This window comes from Lissotriton vulgaris, chromosome 5, assembly GCF_964263255.1.
Source record: "Lissotriton vulgaris chromosome 5, aLisVul1.2, whole genome shotgun sequence".
In the NCBI taxonomy this organism is placed as follows: Eukaryota; Metazoa; Chordata; class Amphibia; order Caudata; family Salamandridae; genus Lissotriton; species Lissotriton vulgaris.
In genome coordinates, this window is record NC_141693.1 from 734,268,568 (window position 1) to 734,286,371 (window position 17,804).

Here is a 17,804-nt window from a genome sequence, read left to right on the forward strand (position 1 = left end):
GGAGGGGTCTGTTAGTACACAGCCAATGTATGACTTTATTTTTAAGGTCGGCATGGGGTTCCGTCCTGCCTTCGGCCAAAGGTGGGACTCCGGTCAAAATAATGACATAATTGGCTGCTTCAGGGGGTAAATCTGTATAGTGTACTCTATTATTTTGGGCCATATGTAATGAAGGTAGCGTCGTTGGTACTGTATTTTTTGTAATAGGAAAATGTGGGGGTTCTATTAAAGTTTTCTCTCTGGATGGCTGTCGAGGCAGCTCCGATCTAACAGGAGCAGTCTGAGCAAGCCCTGGTTTTTGTGGGTGGTATTCCCCACGGGACTTCGTTGTTCTTGGTGTGGGACACTTGGACACAGTTTGCTTTTTCTGAGAAGCAAGTTGCTTTAAAGCCTCTTCATTTAAATGGGAGGCTTCCAGTAAGTGAGTCATTTGGTCTTCCAGCCTCTTAACTCTCTCTATAAGAGGTAGCAAGAGGGATTTTAGGAGGTGTTCCATAATTTCCTTTAGTCCTTCTAAGGAAGAACCCTCCAGAAATAGGTTTTTAGGACCAGGTAATAATTCTCTTGTGGTTTGCTTCTTAGTTAAATCTATTGAAGGTGTACATATTTTTGCACATTTATTTACATGTCTATCCCCACCCCTCTTCCTTCTTTTTTTTGGTGGTGGGCCTTGGGCTCGTGTTTGATTCTTGCAGCGTTGGTTCTCTTTTTGGGGGGTCTCTAGTGTGGGTGAGAGCGTCTCTACTAATACTTCCATCTCAAGTAACGAATTTGAGGGGGAAGCTGAGACGTTTGTATATGATTCACCGTTTATCTCAGTTGTGGAAGTTCTATCTTGGAAGATCAGTGGGATACTATCATTTCTCGATAAGTTGTTCCCCTCATTTTCTGTTTGTTTGCTATTTTGGGATGGGGTGACTAATTGTGTTGGACCCGAAGGAGGACATTTATATTTAAGAAGATCGACAGATAGACGTCGCTCTGCGCGACGCTCAGCCAGCGCGATCTCTCTGTCTATGTCTGAGGTAGCCCTGGTGATATAATCATCTAGTGTTCCTCTTTTTGGCCCTCCTGTTAGTGAAGATTTTTCTTTGGGCGCGTGCAAAGTCATGGTGCGTGCAGGTGTTTATACAAATATAGTTAAAGCCGGTAAAGACCACTACACTAGCAACAGGGAGTTAGGTGATCAAGCAGCATTTACAAAAGATAAAGTCAAATATGGAAAATGGTGCAGTAAAAATCGGCTTACTGGAATGCAGTTCAAAGAGTCCTGGCATAGAGATAAGAGGGTAAGTCCGGCCCGGCCTCTTCTGGACCCTGACGGCACCAGACGGCCAGCCCTTTGCCCGGGCTTAGCCCGGCGCGTTCCCGCGACTTGGGGGCTGTAGTGAATTTAAAGCGCCTCCGGGCGCCAATCTGGTCAAGTTACTTCTGGTGCTGGGGCGCTGGGGAGCCTGGTAGATGTGGTCTCCCTCCGCTCGGCGGCCGCAGGATGACGTGCTGCGGCAGCGGGAGGGAGACACGGCAAAGCAATGGTCACCAAGGGATTAGAGGTCCAGAAAGGAGCAGCAACACAGGTACCAATGCCCCAAAACAGTTTCACCGCACCACCATTTATGGAGCTAGCCAATGGAAGAGAGAGGCGGGTTAAAGCCACAGTACTGGAAAACAAAAAATTTCACCTGCGCGACACTGCTGCACAGTGAACGCCAAGCGAAACCTAAAAAAATATAAGGGCTAGGGTCGGAAGCGCTAAGGCTACATAGGATTGCAGGGAGATGAGATATTGAGCGTAATCTACTCTATAAACAGGTGGTAGAGTCTGTAACAGTATTACATAAATCTACTTAATTGGTTCACTATGCTCCTGAGAAAGTATTGCGTCACACAAAAAACATGGGATTTGGGTCACATATAAGCGCGCTACATAAAGATGAGCAAACTAAAATCTTGCCAGATAAGATTCTCTTCGGTTTCCATCTAATATAATGAATAAAACCTCAATACAAAGTTTATAGCGAAAAACACTCAATCATCACATAAAATAGCCTGCTCTCCTGGGGTCACAAGATTGTTTACCTGCGACTGCGCACTGTCTTGCCCTACCACAGTAAGCCCAGAAGTAATTGGAAGTCGTCTCGTTGCTCCTACGACCGTGGTTCCCTCACTTGTCTTATTAAAATGGCCCTATGGCTCGCCTGTACAGTCAGGAATACTTCCTGTTCCTAACAAGACATTTTCCTAGAAACATTCAAACGTCTCTCGAATTTTCGGCAGTTTGTTGGGGGGAGGGCGGCAGAGAGAGTTGAGCCTGAATGCGAGCTTTAGGCAGTTAGTTGATGGGGGGAGGTCAGATTGCGCGCGTGAGCATCCCGGATAGTGGAAGCTCGTGCCTCAGACTTCACCCGTTGAACAGCTGGTGACGCGCTGAAGGTGGCATCTCGCGCAGGCTCGTCACAGAGCGTCACTTCCGGCTTCCATTATGGTCGACGGGCGTATGTGTGAGGTTGCGCAGAGTCACTGTCACACTGTTTGCCATGTGACGAGGAGGCGGTCCTTGTTTCAAGGGGTACGTTTCTGCAGTGGGAAGTGTCTGTCTAGAGCGGGCCGCCTCTGTCTGGGCTGGGGGCAGGGTTTGGGACAGCTCGCATCCCTCTATGGGCCTGATGCAGACACCTTGCTCCGCCTCTGGCCAGAGCAGGCCTGGCACGCGATGCGCTGTAACGGCTCTTTGAGACCACAGCGCACTCTCTCGGCCCCGGGTCGCCCTCTGCGCAAAAGCGGGCAGCTGTGCCTTCATCCACCGGGCCCTGTGTTTGTGAGTAGCGAGCCTCAGCGTGTCTTTGGTTATCGGCATGTCTGCGCCATGTATATTGCATCGTCAAGTCCTTCGCCGCAAAAAAAATCTAAACTGTGTGATGATGAGTTATCATAGGCACGGCGACTTAAGATACCACGAGAAAAACAGTGGTTTTAAAGCGTTACGTGAAGTAGGGTAAAATGCACTCATTGTCGTTTATATACTGCCCCTTTGTTTAACGCTTTACCCAGTAGAGGTGTTACTGAGTATACAGTATACAAGTATACAGTCATACAAGAATCAGTGAGCGAGTCGCTTCTATGTACATTGATTCAAACGATTGATGAACGAAGCAGGTTTGCGTTTCTGTTTCATACTCTTAGTGACCTCCCTCAGCCCTATTTGCTTCATTAGTTCGTATTTCCCTTTTTTGGCTGAAGAACATGAGAAAAACCTGATTTTTTTTTCTCCGTAGCTAGCATTTCTCCGGCATCAGAAATCCGCTTGGACTTTGCGGATCTCGGTGTGGTAAATTTAGGCTTTCATCCTTCCTTAATCTATAACATGAACTACCCCGATTAAGGGTACAGCCTAGCAATTAAGCACACGGACACAGTTTGAGTCCACTATTATTTTAAGCTAACTCGGTAGGTTGCAGCCGTACTTTTCTTACAACCTTTTCCCGTGTAACCCATAGTTCTTAGCTTTTCTAATGCTCTATAACTGGAAGTTCAGAATATCACAATACTATTTATTTGCAAGATATCTATCTGATTTTGTATACTCGAGGAACGTTGATGATGGTAGTGAACAGAAAAAGTACTATGAGTGTTTACTACCTGAATCAAAGAATAACATTGGCCATTTGGTGACAATATCTCAATTCTTGATTTGACCTTTACGCCAAATTCTACCCTCTTTTGAATTTAATATGTAGAAATATTCATCCACATACATTTTTTCACACATTCTTTATAATCATTTAAACACATTTTACAGTACTTTGACACAAGGGGTTCCAATAATAAGCTGTACCAAATAGTGTTGAAACAGAGTCTTAACATATATTTAAATATACTTGAAAACATCAGGACTTCAGGCCAGGGCTGGAGTCATAACAAACTTATTACATAATGAGAAAAAGATTTAAGTGGAAATGAGCAGTCTGAATCTTCTTCTGGGCCCATCAATAAGTAAGTAAGGATGCTCAGTCCTTGAGGATTAACTAAGGAGTCTTACTCACTTCAGCGGTACTCATTTTATGGATTTCGAAAGGAGTAGGGGGCAAAGTGTGTTTTGCTGGAATACAAAATTGTGATTTACTGGCGACTTGCGCTTTTCAGTGGCTAGTTTTTGATGTAAGGAGTAATCTAAAGGATTTTGGATAATTATTCGTGGTTTTATGTAGCACAGTGGCACTGAAGTGTGTCTTGTGTGAAGGATTCATCTTCGGATTAGGGTGTTGATAATTTTGTTACCTGATTGGGATGCTTTGCCTGCTACTCCTAAATCTACTTTCTCGCTTGCTGTTTTTTGTAAATATCTGAAAACTTGGTTTTTAAATCGCTCTAATCACAGTCTGATCTTTTTTCTGCTCCAGGATGTCCTGATCCCTAGCTAACAGTACTCTTTACAAGTTCCATTTATTCATTCATTCGCAAAAATAAGCCAGAGAATTGACAAAAAGTTAAGTCGTGAAAATATGTAAAGTTCGAGAGCATTTTACATAACAACAAATATATCCCCTTGCAAGACAAAACCCATACTAGGTACAGCCTCTTAAAGACCCAGCATGCCAATGGGTAGGTTACTTGCTGTGGCTTACATAAAGACAAACCTTTTCAAGGAAAATGCATGTACAGTATTTAGAACAGAAAGACAACATAGATATATGTGTTGTAAGAGTTTGTGATTTCCCAGCCGCTATAAGACAACCCAGTGGTGTATTACATCTGATGGAGCAATCTGTGTGAAACCTTGAGGTCATGGGTTCAAATCCCAAAAGGCTTACTGAGCCTTTCGTTTGCTGATATTGAAAAAGACTAGAGTGCAGTCCAGTCAAGAAATAGTATTTGTAGGGCTACAAGTGTGAAAACATTTTATGTGAAAAGGGCACATTAAGTAGTAAATGGATGAATATCTGCCACTAGAAATGTTTGCAATTTAACAGAAAATGATCGTCGGATTCCATCTGGTAGTAATACAAAACACATTTTTATTGATCTCTACTGGCAGATGTGAGAGGACAGTGGAAAATGGCACGGGTGTGCCAGATGTGCGTTCCCAGTTTGCTGTGTAATATGGACTCAAGTTGCACTTTGCCAGTGAGGCCCTAAAAGGCCGCATTGCACCTGGAGTTGCTTGTTTCTCGTTCAGAGTGGGAAGTGGCCTGGAAATCATGCCCCACCGTCTTGCTTTGGACGCAGTGCAAGTTTGATTTGAATATGACTGGCCCGCAACTATAAAAGTACAGACGATCTATAAAGTTTTACAGGGAATGTGCCAAGAGTGGTTTGGTGCAAATATTTCTTTCCGTTGCATGTGTGCTGTCAAAGGCTTGTAACAAGGACAATGTTTTTTTCGGGATTAAACCTCGTCCATCTATAAAATGTGAATTAAACCTTATGTTGCATGCTTTGTAATATATAGCCCGCCCAGCTGCTGCTAAGAATACGTGATGGGTCATTCTGAGGATCATGACACAACCAGGTGCAAGACATCTTCCGAAAATAACATTTTACGTACTTGAAATGTTTTTGCATAGGGAAAAATAGATTTTGAATTTGTAATATAATCTGGAATCCTCTAATTCAAAGTTCGTTTAAAATAATTTCGACTGTATTGGGTCCATATTTTCGGACTCAATATAGAGGTCACAGATTAAATTAGTTATTCCTCTGAACTTCCATTTTACCCGGCTGAGCAGCGTCTCTGCTGGTGTTTTTGGGAAAAGTGTCTGCCGCTCTGTCCCACTCTTCACAAGCTTGTGGGTGAATGATTGCACAGCGCGCACCGAACACCATATTTCACCACACATTTATACCTTTATTAATTGTTAATTAATTAATTGTGTGCTTATATAGCGCAGAGCTCACTCCCGAAGGGGTACCTCCACGCTTCGACCGCTGCGAAACCCTTCCTGGCTTCCCTGAGAGATGGTCCCTTAATGGGTATCTCCAGGGTGAGACCAGGCATCCCCGGCGGTCTGGTGGGGCCGTTAGTGAAGATGAGGCAAGCTAGTGCCCAGAGTTGCCGAGTGTGATCGCTGATCAGAGTGGGCACCGAGGCGAGAGAATTATCGAGTCCGCTGACCCTGGTCCGGAAACCTGCCGCGTCGGGAATCGAACCCTGGTCCCGGGCCGTCCTCTGCTCTCGGGTCTGCCGCCTCTAACCAGTGAGCCACACTACTTCGCTCTATCCACAGTCAAACTCTCCTTACCGAAGCTCCGATGGCTTGCATTACCAGGGCTAGCGGGAAAAGGGGTGATGTGGAGAGGGGACTGAGCAGGCAGATTTTAGAACGATGCCAGGGAGAAAGAGATGCAGTCCTCTGAGATGCATGGAAGAAGTGTACATCAACATCTGTAGTTAATTTTATGAGTTCTGCAACCTCCATACTCTTTGGGCAAAAGCACAGAATCCCCTGCTGGCTTTGATTGTGTGCTTAGTGACACATTGTATGAGAACAAGAAGAGGGAAATCGGGAGGTCCACAGGAATAAACATGTAGTTTCACATGGGTGCATAGCAATTCTGCTAGAAGTGCTGCTCAAACCTTTTGGTACAAATAAAGTATTCAGGACTATGATTGACTGGATTTTAGTAAGACAATTTGTCAGCTAATATGCAAGGCATGGGGTTCAGAAAAAGAACACAAGAATCTTTTACATGGGGGTCTCGTTTGTCCCTAGTGGGATTCGCACTTGTGACTAACAGGTCATTCCAGAAATTAGCAGAGGGCACTCAACTGATCCCACAGGAAAGACAAAATATAAGCAAAGTGCACACCCGTTAGAGTAAAAAAGGCTACTTTAATAAGCAACTCTGAGCAGTTATCAGTAGTTACAACAATATACATAGCCAGCCTCACTAATACAATCAAAAACCCTACCAGTCCCACCATAATACATTTCGGGAGACCTAACCACTAACCCAATCACCTCCGAGCCAATAATCTTACATCTTGAACCATTTCCCCATTCTCTCATATCCGCCCCCTCTTCACCCTCTACCTTTCTGTGCACGCTGCACTTTACCATCTTCCTTTTCTCAGAGCAGAGCTTTTAACTGTTCTGTACACCTCCACCCTCTAAAGCAACTATCCAACCCTGCACTATATTTCAGCGGTGTCTCCCTCCTGCCCAAAGACCGCAATACGATTCAGAAAAGGGGGTGGTGATGAACAGAGTGTCTGAATTAAGCAGACCACTCTTACCCAGTCCAAAGATCAGGGCTTGATCCATCACCGTTTTTTAGCTCACTGCACCATCCCAGCTCAGAACCTGGCTACATGCAAATTAGTCTGTTCCTGTCCCAGTGCATGATGGGAACAGGGCAAACCAAACTACCAAGCCAATTCTTATACTGGGAAGGAAACAAGCTACCGGGGACCGGTTTCTGGCATTTCAGCCGTCGTCGGCCCAGCTTGCTTGAATCCTGATGGTGCAATGAGCAAGGGACTCACATCTGAGTATACACACATCTTGTAATGAACCTTTAACACATTTTGAGTTCCTGAATAAACTGTGTGGCTATCAATGGGCATGTTTTCCACAAGAAATAACGAAAGCAGTTAACAATCATTTATCATGTATGAAAAATAAAAACTCAGGGAAATGTTGTGATCCTCAAGAGTTTGCTCCTGAACAGATTATAATGATGGCTCCTAGTTGGTGCCTAATGTATTCTAATGCTGTCATGTCTGATGAGCCCAGTTGTAGATCAGGAGGTGCATGGGGCCACCAGGTAGCATTTGGGAGTCGTTGTTAGCGAATAGTTTTATAGACCAGTCTGACGCCTGGAGATATAGTCTTAATATGAGTAATCTTAAGAAAATTATGCATCCGCTAGAAGACTTGTTACAGAAAATAGAATATTTTTCATAATCAATGATTGATAGGATTTTAACGAAAATTTAAGAGTACGCATATAAAATAATTTCGATTCCTTCTGTAAAAAAATGGAATTGCTGACTTCCTATATGGAGTGCTAGTGAAAATATAGGTGTGTGAAGATGAGTGGGATAATTCTAGGGACACTAGAAGGAGCAGATTGTTTTTCATAATTTCTTGATTTGGGAGTTGTGGAAACTCAACTCTGAGGCTGTTCTCAATTTTATGAAAAGGTGCTTATTTGGTTTCAGTAACAAATGAGTACAATTCGGGTCAGAAAAAAAATCAGAATTGTTAAATACAGCAATGAAATGCAGCATACTTGAAAATCTGTGTATCATCGAAAGAGGAATTGGGTAAATGGAAAGGTTTATTGCAGTGGTTAAAGATATAGTGCACCTGCCATAATGGGACAGGCACAGTAGTAATGATTCGGGAGAATGTGTAAATCATATAGAAGTACAGCCAACAAAACTGATGTATGTTCCCGATCTGGGTTAATGAGGAGAAGGGTAACAAACCTATAGATGACTCTCACAATCCAAGGTATCAAGAAAAGGCCACTGGCAAAAGCAGTGCAAAGTTGCTAAAGGTGCGGTAACAGCAAAAGTAGTATAACAAACTGACAAAGGGTGTATACATCACATTGTTGCTAAGGTGGCAAAAGGCGAGGCTCTTTTGCGAACCCAGGTTATTCAAGGAGATTTTGTGGCATTCATTCCGGTTGGATGATGATAGAATTTTGCTCCATAATCATACTGATGGCCTTGAGAAATCTACTAGCCCGCTCTCTATTACAGAAATAATTTTAGGGCCTACTGACCCTTCCAGTGAGCTGACAAAGAACAGGTGTTCTCTTCATTCAAAAAGTGAGTGAGCAATAAAGATGTATTACAATTTTTTTTATCTTGTTACATTTGCTCCGCCTTTTCGAGACAGAAGTCAGATGCCAGCTTTTGTCTTCTTACAATTTGCTGTTCATGTCATCATGGCGTTGGTGTTTACTTTTCTTTCTGGAACCTCAAAGTTACAAGATTTTGTAAAGTGAACTGTGACAATTGTGCTGTACAACAAGTGTAAAATGAAAGGTTGTAGGATGTCTGTTTTTTCTAACACACAACATTTAAATTGCTTGTAAATGAACTGTACAAACATTTTCAAATGTATTTCAGTAGTTATGAAAGCACATTTTTTGAACTGTGTGATGTTTTTGCTGAAACTCAATTTTTACAGATTGTCTATACGCTATATATTTTATCAGTAAAACTGCACGTTAGTGGGAAAGTTTGTGGTCATTTCAATAGAAAATGTGCTGTTTGTAAATGACAACGTGCTAACACTCATGCTTTAGTAATATATTTATTACAAATGAGTTTTTAAACATGAACTGAGAAACATTCTTGCTCCAGCCCCGATGACAATGCGATTAGTGATCAAAAGTCAAGAATCATGTGTACCATATATGTAAACTTGATTCTTATTATACATTTAGCAAAAAATGAGCCTATTAAATCAAACAAAAGGCTTTTTTGTGCACCAGAAATGCCGAATTAGCATATTTGAAGGTGCTCCCATAGGACATAACTTACACATAAATTACATTAGTTAGGTTGAGTAGATTATTCAAGTCACAAGACCTTCAGCTCACGTAAAAATGTTATGATTTTTTGAGGTCTCATTGTTATGTGAGGATATTCTCTACTGAAGAGAAGGAGAAAATGTGAAGTAGGAGATATTTTTTTGTAACTGTTGAAGAAGACATGGTTGTGCAAGTTTTAGAGTGGGAGAGGAAGTAGACATGTATTGGGAAGATGTAAGTGTAAGCTTTGATGATGATCATCCTTATGACTGTATGATGGCAACACGTCTGCTTGTGAGGGTGATGAAAGCTTTCTCCAGTATTAGAGTGTCTTTCATAGATTCACATGCTTGAATAATTCCCCGTCGTCGAAGTGGGAGTCCCACGGTACATAAAATAGTAGTAAAATATATATATACTTGCAGCCCGTCCCGACGTTGTTCGGGTATGAATTGCTGCCGGCCAGTAGTATATTGTTTTGTAGGATTTCGTTTAGGTAGCATTTCTTGTCTGTGACAGGCCTGTGAAACGCTCCGATTCACAGTGCACTGCTGATGCACTTAAGAGTGCGCGTTCAGTAGTGTGTGAACTCGAGTTTCCCTACTTTATTTTTCCTTGCAATATTATATAGCGCGAACTCGACAACATAGCATGAGCACAATTTACATTACAGAAGAACACATTCATTTGTGGTAGGCACTGGGAGCCAAAGGGCCCGATTCACAGAACTAACTTAAGACAAAATCCTAAACTTACTACCATTTTAGTTTTCACAGAAGGCACTGACTCATTTTGGTATTCACAGAAGGCACTTACTCATTTTGGTATTCACAGAAGTTAGGACTCCTAACTTTAGGACTCCTAAATGCCTTCTGTGAATACCGAAAGCCTTAAAATTAGGATTTTTCTCAGTTTAGTAGTAGTAAAGTTAGTACTCCTTACTTTACGACTCCTAAATGCCTTCTGTGAATACCGAAAGCCTTAAAATTAGGATTTTTCTCAATTTAGGAGTAGTAAAGTTAGGACTCCTAACTTTATGACTCCTAAATGCCATCTGTGAATACCGAAAGTCTTAGAATTAGGATTTTTCACAGTATAGGAGTCCTAAAGTTAGAAGTCCTAGTAAAATAGTAGTAAATTTAGGATTTTGTCTTAAGTTAGTTCTGTGAATCGGGCCCAAAGCGATTTGCCTGGAATCACAGGATGTTGAGCTGATGCAGAGATTCAAATGTAGCTCGTAAATGCATGAATGGTAAAAGCATGTTTTTTTATGTTTGGATAAGGTAAGTATGGGTATAGGGGTATATGTTTTGGGGTGCTGAGGTATATGTTTTGGGTGTTTGGGTATTTTAAGGGTTCAGATATAGTTTGGGTTATGGGGTACAGGAGTAGTTTTAGGGTTTAGGGATAGGTATGGGTTTTGGGGTACAGGAGTATTTTTAGGGTTCAGGGCTAGGTTTGGGTTTTGGGATATAGGGGTATTTTTAGGGTTCAGGGGTAGGTTTGGCTTTTGGGGTACAGGGGTATTTTAAGGGTTCAGGGCTAGTTTTGGGGTACAGGGGTATTTTTAGGGTTCAGGGCTAGATTTGGGTTTTGGGGTATAGGGGTATTTTTAGGGTTCAGGGGTAGGTTTGGCTTTTGGGGTGCAGGGGTTTTTTAAGGGTTCAGGGCTAGTTTTGGGGTACAGGGGTATTTTTAGGGTTCAGGGCTAGGTTTGGGTTTTGGGGTACAGGGGTATTTTTAGGGTTCAGGGCTAGGTTTGGGTTTTGGGGTACAGGGGTATTTTTAGGGTTCAGGGGTAGGTTTGAGGTACAGGGTATATTTATAGGGTTAGGATGGGTTAGTGTTTAAGGGTGTTGGGGTATTTAAAGGAGTAAGGGTGGGTTATGATTATGGGGTGCAGTGGTATTTAAAGGGAGCAGGGTGGATACCCGGAGCTGGAATGTACAGAACCTGGGAAGAAAAAACAATGAAATATTGGGCACAACGCTTGCTTTTTTTCCCCGTAATCCCGCGCCCCACACACACGTCCCCAGCACACGCCCACAGCACATGATATGAGACATGGCATGAAGGGCGGAACGTACCACACGCCCCAAGCGTTTGTCACGCCCCAGCACACGCCCACAGCACAACGCAGACACGCCCACAAGGGACTACTTTGCTGGCACGGTTCTTTTACCTTTTACATGTATATGGTGGACGTCTGCATAGCCCAGGGGTACTCATAGTACGGCCCGCGGGCCGGTGGCGGCCCGGCAAGCCTTCCTTGGCGGCCCGCGGACCTTACAGACATGTGCCAGTTTAAAAAAATAATAATTCTTGAGTGTCAGTAAACACCACCGGTTGCAGCAGCCTGGACTAGGAGAGGCTCTGCTCTCTGGGGGCTGAGAGATTACAGCCATAGAGTGGAGCTGCAGGGGCTTCAGAAGAGGTGAAACAGAACAAAGACTCATTAAAAAGTTAATGGTCTTTAAAGACGTGTGAAATGCTCCGGCGCGGCTGTGAGCGCGCCAGGCAAGCTGTCTCATCCCGGGCTGACAAGGGGGTGGCAGGGGTATAACACAGGCCCCCCCGCAGTCCCCGCAATGCGGGGTGCCCAGGGGCCCCATCAGTGAGCCAGCAGGCACCACGCACCCGTCAGGTATTCTTTAAGAATTAAAAGGTTTCGCACATCGCCGTCGTTCTTTTCACCAGCAGCCTGCACCCAGGTATACTTGTGTCCGCTCAGGCATGTACACCCTGCTTGGCACTATGATGTGGTAGGAGTAGCTCCATTCAAGAAAACAGTGCGAGTCTGGTGCACAGAGTTATTGTTTTTTAATGACATGTCAATAATTTCGTGGCACTGGTAAGGTAACGGCGTGTTTTAGCTTTTTTTCCAGGCTCTCTGGTGGAAAATCTTGACAGGGTTTTACAGACTTGTTCCCAAAAGCAGTTTACGGCAGTACGTGCAATGAGGCTTCTTCCAGTCTGCCACAATTTCCTTTCTATGACGGTGCTTTTGTTAAGAACTTCAGTGTATGTCGTCTTTAACCAGCAAATGTTAAACGTTGTGCCAAGTACATCTGCACTTGAAAGAATTACTTAAATAACGTGCTTCGCAACAGGAACCAAACTGCCAACTACAACTCTGAACACTCTTTTTCTTATCACGGTGCCGGACACCGGCACAGGGAAAGTGGGTGGCCGGAGTGTGCGTGTGCTGCTGACCAGCCTTTACATTGCTGTCAGAGCACGACTTGCAGAGTTGCTAAAATGCATATTTTTAATTTTACCAGCCTTGCTGCCCTTTGCCCCCAAGAAGGCATTGCTGGGGCTTGGCGGGCTCCCGGGAGGGAAAGTCAGGGGAGGGAGAGAGAGGGATAGTCAGGGGAGGGCGATGGAGGGAGAGAGGGAGAGTGAAAAATTGTCTAGCAGACGCGACAAAGAATTTTCAATTCTATTAAGGACACGGAGGCGAGGATTATGCTTCTCTTCACTTTACTGACATAAACAGCAGCCAATAAAAAACTTTAAACTGGCATGACCCCGGAAGGACAACCCCCTCCAACAGTATGCACCAATCACTATCAAGTCCACAGTATATCTGTCCATGTTTATCAATACGACCTCCTCTTTCTTTGCGACACATCATCAGTCCAACAAGACCGGAGGCCAACGTGGCAACCATCGCATCCATCGTCGAGGAAGGCATCTCCTGCACCACGTCACAGATTTCCAGAGCAGAGACTGTTCACCTCATGTCTGCTTGTGCTGATCTCCTGAAACAAGAACATAAGTCGTAATGGTCATTCCCAAACTTGGAAAAACAACAAGCCAATAACAATCATTCGGGTGGGTACAAGAATTCATCAACCATATAACATTGCATGAAATACAATCCTGCAAGCCCGGGTGGGATAATCCTCGCCTCCGTGTCCTTAATAGAATTGAAAATTCTTTGTCGCGTCTGCTAGACAATTTTTCATTCTATGTCAGTCCACGGAGGCTCAGATTATGCTAGTTTAAAGTTTATCCACCACCACCGAGGCCACATCCACAATAGGCTTATGATAAAACACTTTAAAGGTGGAATCAGAAGACCAATCTGCCGCAGTCATGATATCCTGAAGCCGGGAACCGGCACCAAAGGATTTTGAGGCCATAGCCCCTCTCACAGAATGAGCCCCAAATATAGTGGTATCAATACCCGCCAGGCCCAACAACCAGGTAACCCACCTGGCCAGAGTTGCACTGGTGACTGGGCGGAAAGGTTTCTGTAATGAAATCAACAGTTGACCAAAACCAGTTCTAAATTCCCTAGTACAATCCTCATATACCTTCAAACATTTGACCACACATAATTTACTGTGATGAGGAAATGCAGGATATGCAATACATTTTGTATGCGTTTTTGTACGCCTAGAGATCGTAAAAGAAACTCCCGTGGGAGTGAATACTCTACCTGATAAATCCAAGGCCCGAATATCCGACACTCGCCTGCATGAAACCAGGCAGAGGAGAAGTGTAAGTTTAGCTGAGAGCTGTTTGCGAGACAGACCCTCATTAGCCGGCCAGGCCGCCAAAAAACGTAGGACCACTGACACGTCCCAGAGTTCAGTATACCTGGGTTGAGGGGGCTTCACTAAGCGGACCCCCCTGACTACCCTGCACACCAAAGGGTGTTCCCCAACGGGCTTACCGTCAACATGCGGGTGCCCCGCGGAGATCGCCGATCGGAAGTTATTCACTGTGCGATAAGCCAGACCAGACCGCGCCAGTTCCGATAAGAAATTCGCTATGACAGTAATATCGGATCCCATCGGATCCCCCTGCCGTTCGTTACACCAACCAACCCATCGTCTCCAAGCTGACTCATATCGCTTGTGGGTGGAAGGTGCCCATGCCTGAGATAGGAAAAAGAGAGTGTCCTCTGAAACTCCCGGCATTTGCCAACGTCGCCGGAAAGTCTCCACGCCATGAGGGACAACTGATTCTGAAGGACCAGCGGGTGGGGAAGACCCACCGGGTCCGTGAGAAGATCCGGGAACGTCGAAATTTGCACCGGCGCTGCACAGGTGAGACTCATTGCCACCGGGAACCACGCTTGCGCTTTCCAGCACGGTGAGACCAAGACCAATTCCGCTTTCTGCCTCCGAACCTGAGCCAGAACTCTCGGGATCATGACAAAAGGAGGAAACGCATACAGAATGCCCGTCGTCCACGATTGAAGGAAGGCGTCCGAGCTGATCGCCAAGGGATCCGGGCGCCAGCTGTAAAACTGGGGAAGTTGCCTGTTGAGCCGAGAGGCAAAAAGGTCTACCACACACGGACCCCATTTGTGGTTCAATGCCCCGAAGATTCGAGGGTGCAGTCTCCAATCGCTCGCATCTCTCAAGTATCGAGAGTTCCAATCCGCCGTCACGTTGGCAGACCCCGGAATATATTCCGCCGTCACCGAAATTTGATGGGCCAGGCAATAATGCCAAAAATCCTTGGCTATCTCCGCTAGGAGACGCGACCTGGTGCCTCCCAGGCGATTTATGTAGCGTACCGCGGACACATTGTCCATGCGGAGGAGAATACAACACGAAACTCCCTGAGGGGACAGAGTGCGGATCGCAAAAGAACCCGCCAGGAGTTCCAGACAGTTGATGTGGAGACTCAACTCCTCGCGGGACCAACGGCCCCCGGTCTCCACCGAGCCGCAACGGGCTCCCCAGCCCCACCGGCTGGCATCCGACTCTATCACCACTTCCGGGGTGGCCGCGAAAATGGCTCTGCCGTTCCACGCATCCATATGCTCTAACCACCAGTTTATCTCCGTACGTGCCTCCGCAGAAAGAGAAATCTGTTGGGCATAGGTCAGTCCCTTGCGCAAATGCAAGGCCTTCAAACGCTGCAGGGCCCTGTAATGCAAAGGACCCGGAAAGATCGCCTGGATCGAAGAAGCCAGAAGTCCCACCAGGCGTGCCAACGTCCTCAACGAGATTGTCGGAGAGACAAGCGCTCTCCTCAACTCCTTCCTCACCGCCACCCTCTTCTTGAGGGGCAAGAGTAATTGAGCTTTCACCGAGTCCACCTGGAAACCCAGGAACTCCATCACCTGAGAAGGCTGCAAGATCGACTTCTGTATGTTCAGGAGAAAGCCCAAGTCCTGAAGGAGGTGGATCGTCCATGACAGATGGAGCGACACCACCTCCGGTGACTGACCTAAGATCAAGATGTCGTCGAGGTAAATAATGAGGCGAACACCCCGTTCCCTCAACGTCTGCACGATGGGTTTCATCACCTTTGTGAAACACCATGGGGCGGACGACAGTCCAAAGGGCATGGCGGAAAATTCGAACCACCGATCGCGCCATTGAAACTGCAGGAACCGCCTGTGTGGGGGGTAGATGGCCACTGCTAAATAGGCGTCTTTTAAATCCAGACGCACCATCCAATCCTGTTCCAATAGTATATCTCTCAGGAGGTGTATCCCCTCCATTTTGAAGTGTCGATAAACGACCCAGCCATTGAACTCCTTGAGATTCAACACCAGTCGATACCCTTGGTCCTTCTTCGGGACCACAAATACGGTGCTGACGAAGCCTAGCTCGTGTGGGGATGATTCCACAATCGCCCCCTTCTGGATCAAGGAGCCTATCTCCGCGTCGATGAAACTCTGCTCTGCTTGGGAAAAACACAGTGGACCTGGTCTCCGCCGCTGCATCGGGGAGGCATAAAATTCTATGTGGAAACCCTGTATCGTTTGTAACACCCAAGGGTCGTTCGTAAGTTGGCGCCACCTGTGGAGAAAAAGTGACAGTCTGCCCCCCACCATATGCTCTGATGGGCATAGAAGTCGTACCTGAGTAGGAGTAGTCTCCTGAGTTCGCCTGTTGTCCACGATAGTCTCCTCTTTGCCCCTTGCCACGACCTCCTCTATCACGGGAGGGGTAGAAGTTGGGGCGTCGATTACCTCTGCCTCTCTGCTCTGCTCCACGTGAGGTCTGTGCATAACCTCGGCCGGACCCTCGACCTCTTGGGCGTCCGGCCCTATCAAAAACACCACCATGGAGAACCCTCTTGATGTTGGACTGGGCCCTGTCTAAAGCGGAGAAGGTGGCAACATATTTGCCCATCTCCCTGACAAATTTGTCTCCGAAGAGCATACCATTAGCTAGGACACCAGGTTCGGAAGGGGCCATCTCCGCCAGCTGGGAGTCAAGTCTCATAAGAAAAGAGCGCCTCCGCTCTGTAGACACGGCCACATTGGCATTACCTAAAAAGCACATGGCACGCTGTGCCCATTCCAGAACCTCCGACACATTCAGCGGCACATTCCTATCCTTGGCTATCACCGCCGCGTCCAGAATCTTTGTTAGGGGACCGGCGACATCCAACATTTTGTCCTGGACACCTCTCCATGCTCTATCCAGCCCCTTCTTTGGATCCTTCGCAAACTTGCGCATAAACGCCGCCATTGTGGGATCTAAATCCGGTGTGTCAGCCACCTTCCCTGTCAAGGTTGGCCTGGGGCATTCGGAGCGCAACGTGGCCCTCACTCCATTATCGAAACCCTGACGCAGGTTGTTGCTCACATATTGTGCCACCTCAGGGCACGGTACCCACTCAGTGGACCGAGGGTGCACAATATTGTTTGGGTTAAAAAGAAGATTCCTGGGTACCTGACCAACGTCCGCCTTTTGGGTGTGCTTCACCTTCCTAGATCTCTTTCTGGGGGCCACTGAACCCACCTCTGAATCAGATGAGTCCGGCGGAGTCGGGGAAGAGTCCCCAGACGTGTCATTCGCCATTGAGCCATGGTCCTTCAGGACATTCCTGGCCATCCGGGCCAACACCTGGGCCGAGGACTGAGAAGAGGTACCACCCATCCCGGCAGATTTGAACTTTCTCTTGCCATAGTTTTTAAGGGGTTTAGCAAAAGGCTTAAGAGCCTGGACTAGTGCAGTCTTCACTGACCCCTGGACGTGGGAATCCAGGGCCTCTACCAAATTCTCCTCCAGATGCTCTTCCTGTGGCTCATAGTCTACATATTCATCGTATTCTGCCCACTGGTTATCCTCCTCGGCGTAGTACGCCATAGCTCTGAAGCAGGGAGGTGTGGAGGAGCTTCAAAGGGGGGGAGTAGCCCAGGGGAGCCTCCAACACACACACAAACTTAAATAACCAAAATCACTACAGGCAATGAGGCTGAATATTAGGTGGAAGGAGACCCCTATTATGCACACTGTAAGCTCCCCTAGAGCAGAGCTCTAATGCGGATGCGCTCCGTATAGCGTTCTACTGAGGCCAGGATTGATGCAGTCTGCAAGCGCGATGCGTGA

General features: G+C 46.1%; 2 protein-coding genes across 3 annotated transcripts in view; one reads left to right on the forward strand and one right to left on the reverse strand.

The window, feature by feature from the left end:
- The first annotated feature begins 2,493 nt into the window (after positions 1 to 2,493).
- Positions 2,494 to 17,804, forward strand: part of KLHL21 (kelch like family member 21) — a 207,593-nt gene continuing 192,282 nt past the window's right edge. Inside the window, exon 1 of one of the 2 annotated variants that reach the window (XM_086922168.1) lies at positions 2,494 to 2,569. The gene's annotated coding sequence lies outside the window, so the exon portion shown is untranslated. Of the gene's footprint in view, positions 2,819 to 17,804 lie in introns of both variants that reach the window. The other variant, XM_086922166.1, reaches the window with a different exon arrangement.
- On the reverse strand, positions 13,200 to 17,567 carry LOC147711459 (uncharacterized). Its single transcript, XM_086919493.1, has 2 exons — positions 13,650 to 17,567; positions 13,200 to 13,253 (listed from the first exon to the last, which is right to left on the reverse strand). Exons 1-2 carry the CDS (start codon positions 17,559 to 17,561, stop codon positions 13,200 to 13,202), a joined length of 3,966 nt encoding a protein of 1,321 aa, XP_086775619.1. The 5' UTR covers positions 17,562 to 17,567.

Excerpts from the sequence above, each read along its gene's own strand:
- LOC147711459 (XM_086919493.1), bottom strand. The coding sequence starts at position 17,561 with ATGGCGTACTACGCCGAGGAGGATAACCAGTGGGCAGAATACGATGAA. Across the intron at positions 13,254-13,649 it reads CTATATTTGGGGCTCATTCT|GAGATCAGCACAAGCAGACA; the intron begins GTGAGAGGGGCT and ends TTCTTGTTTCAG.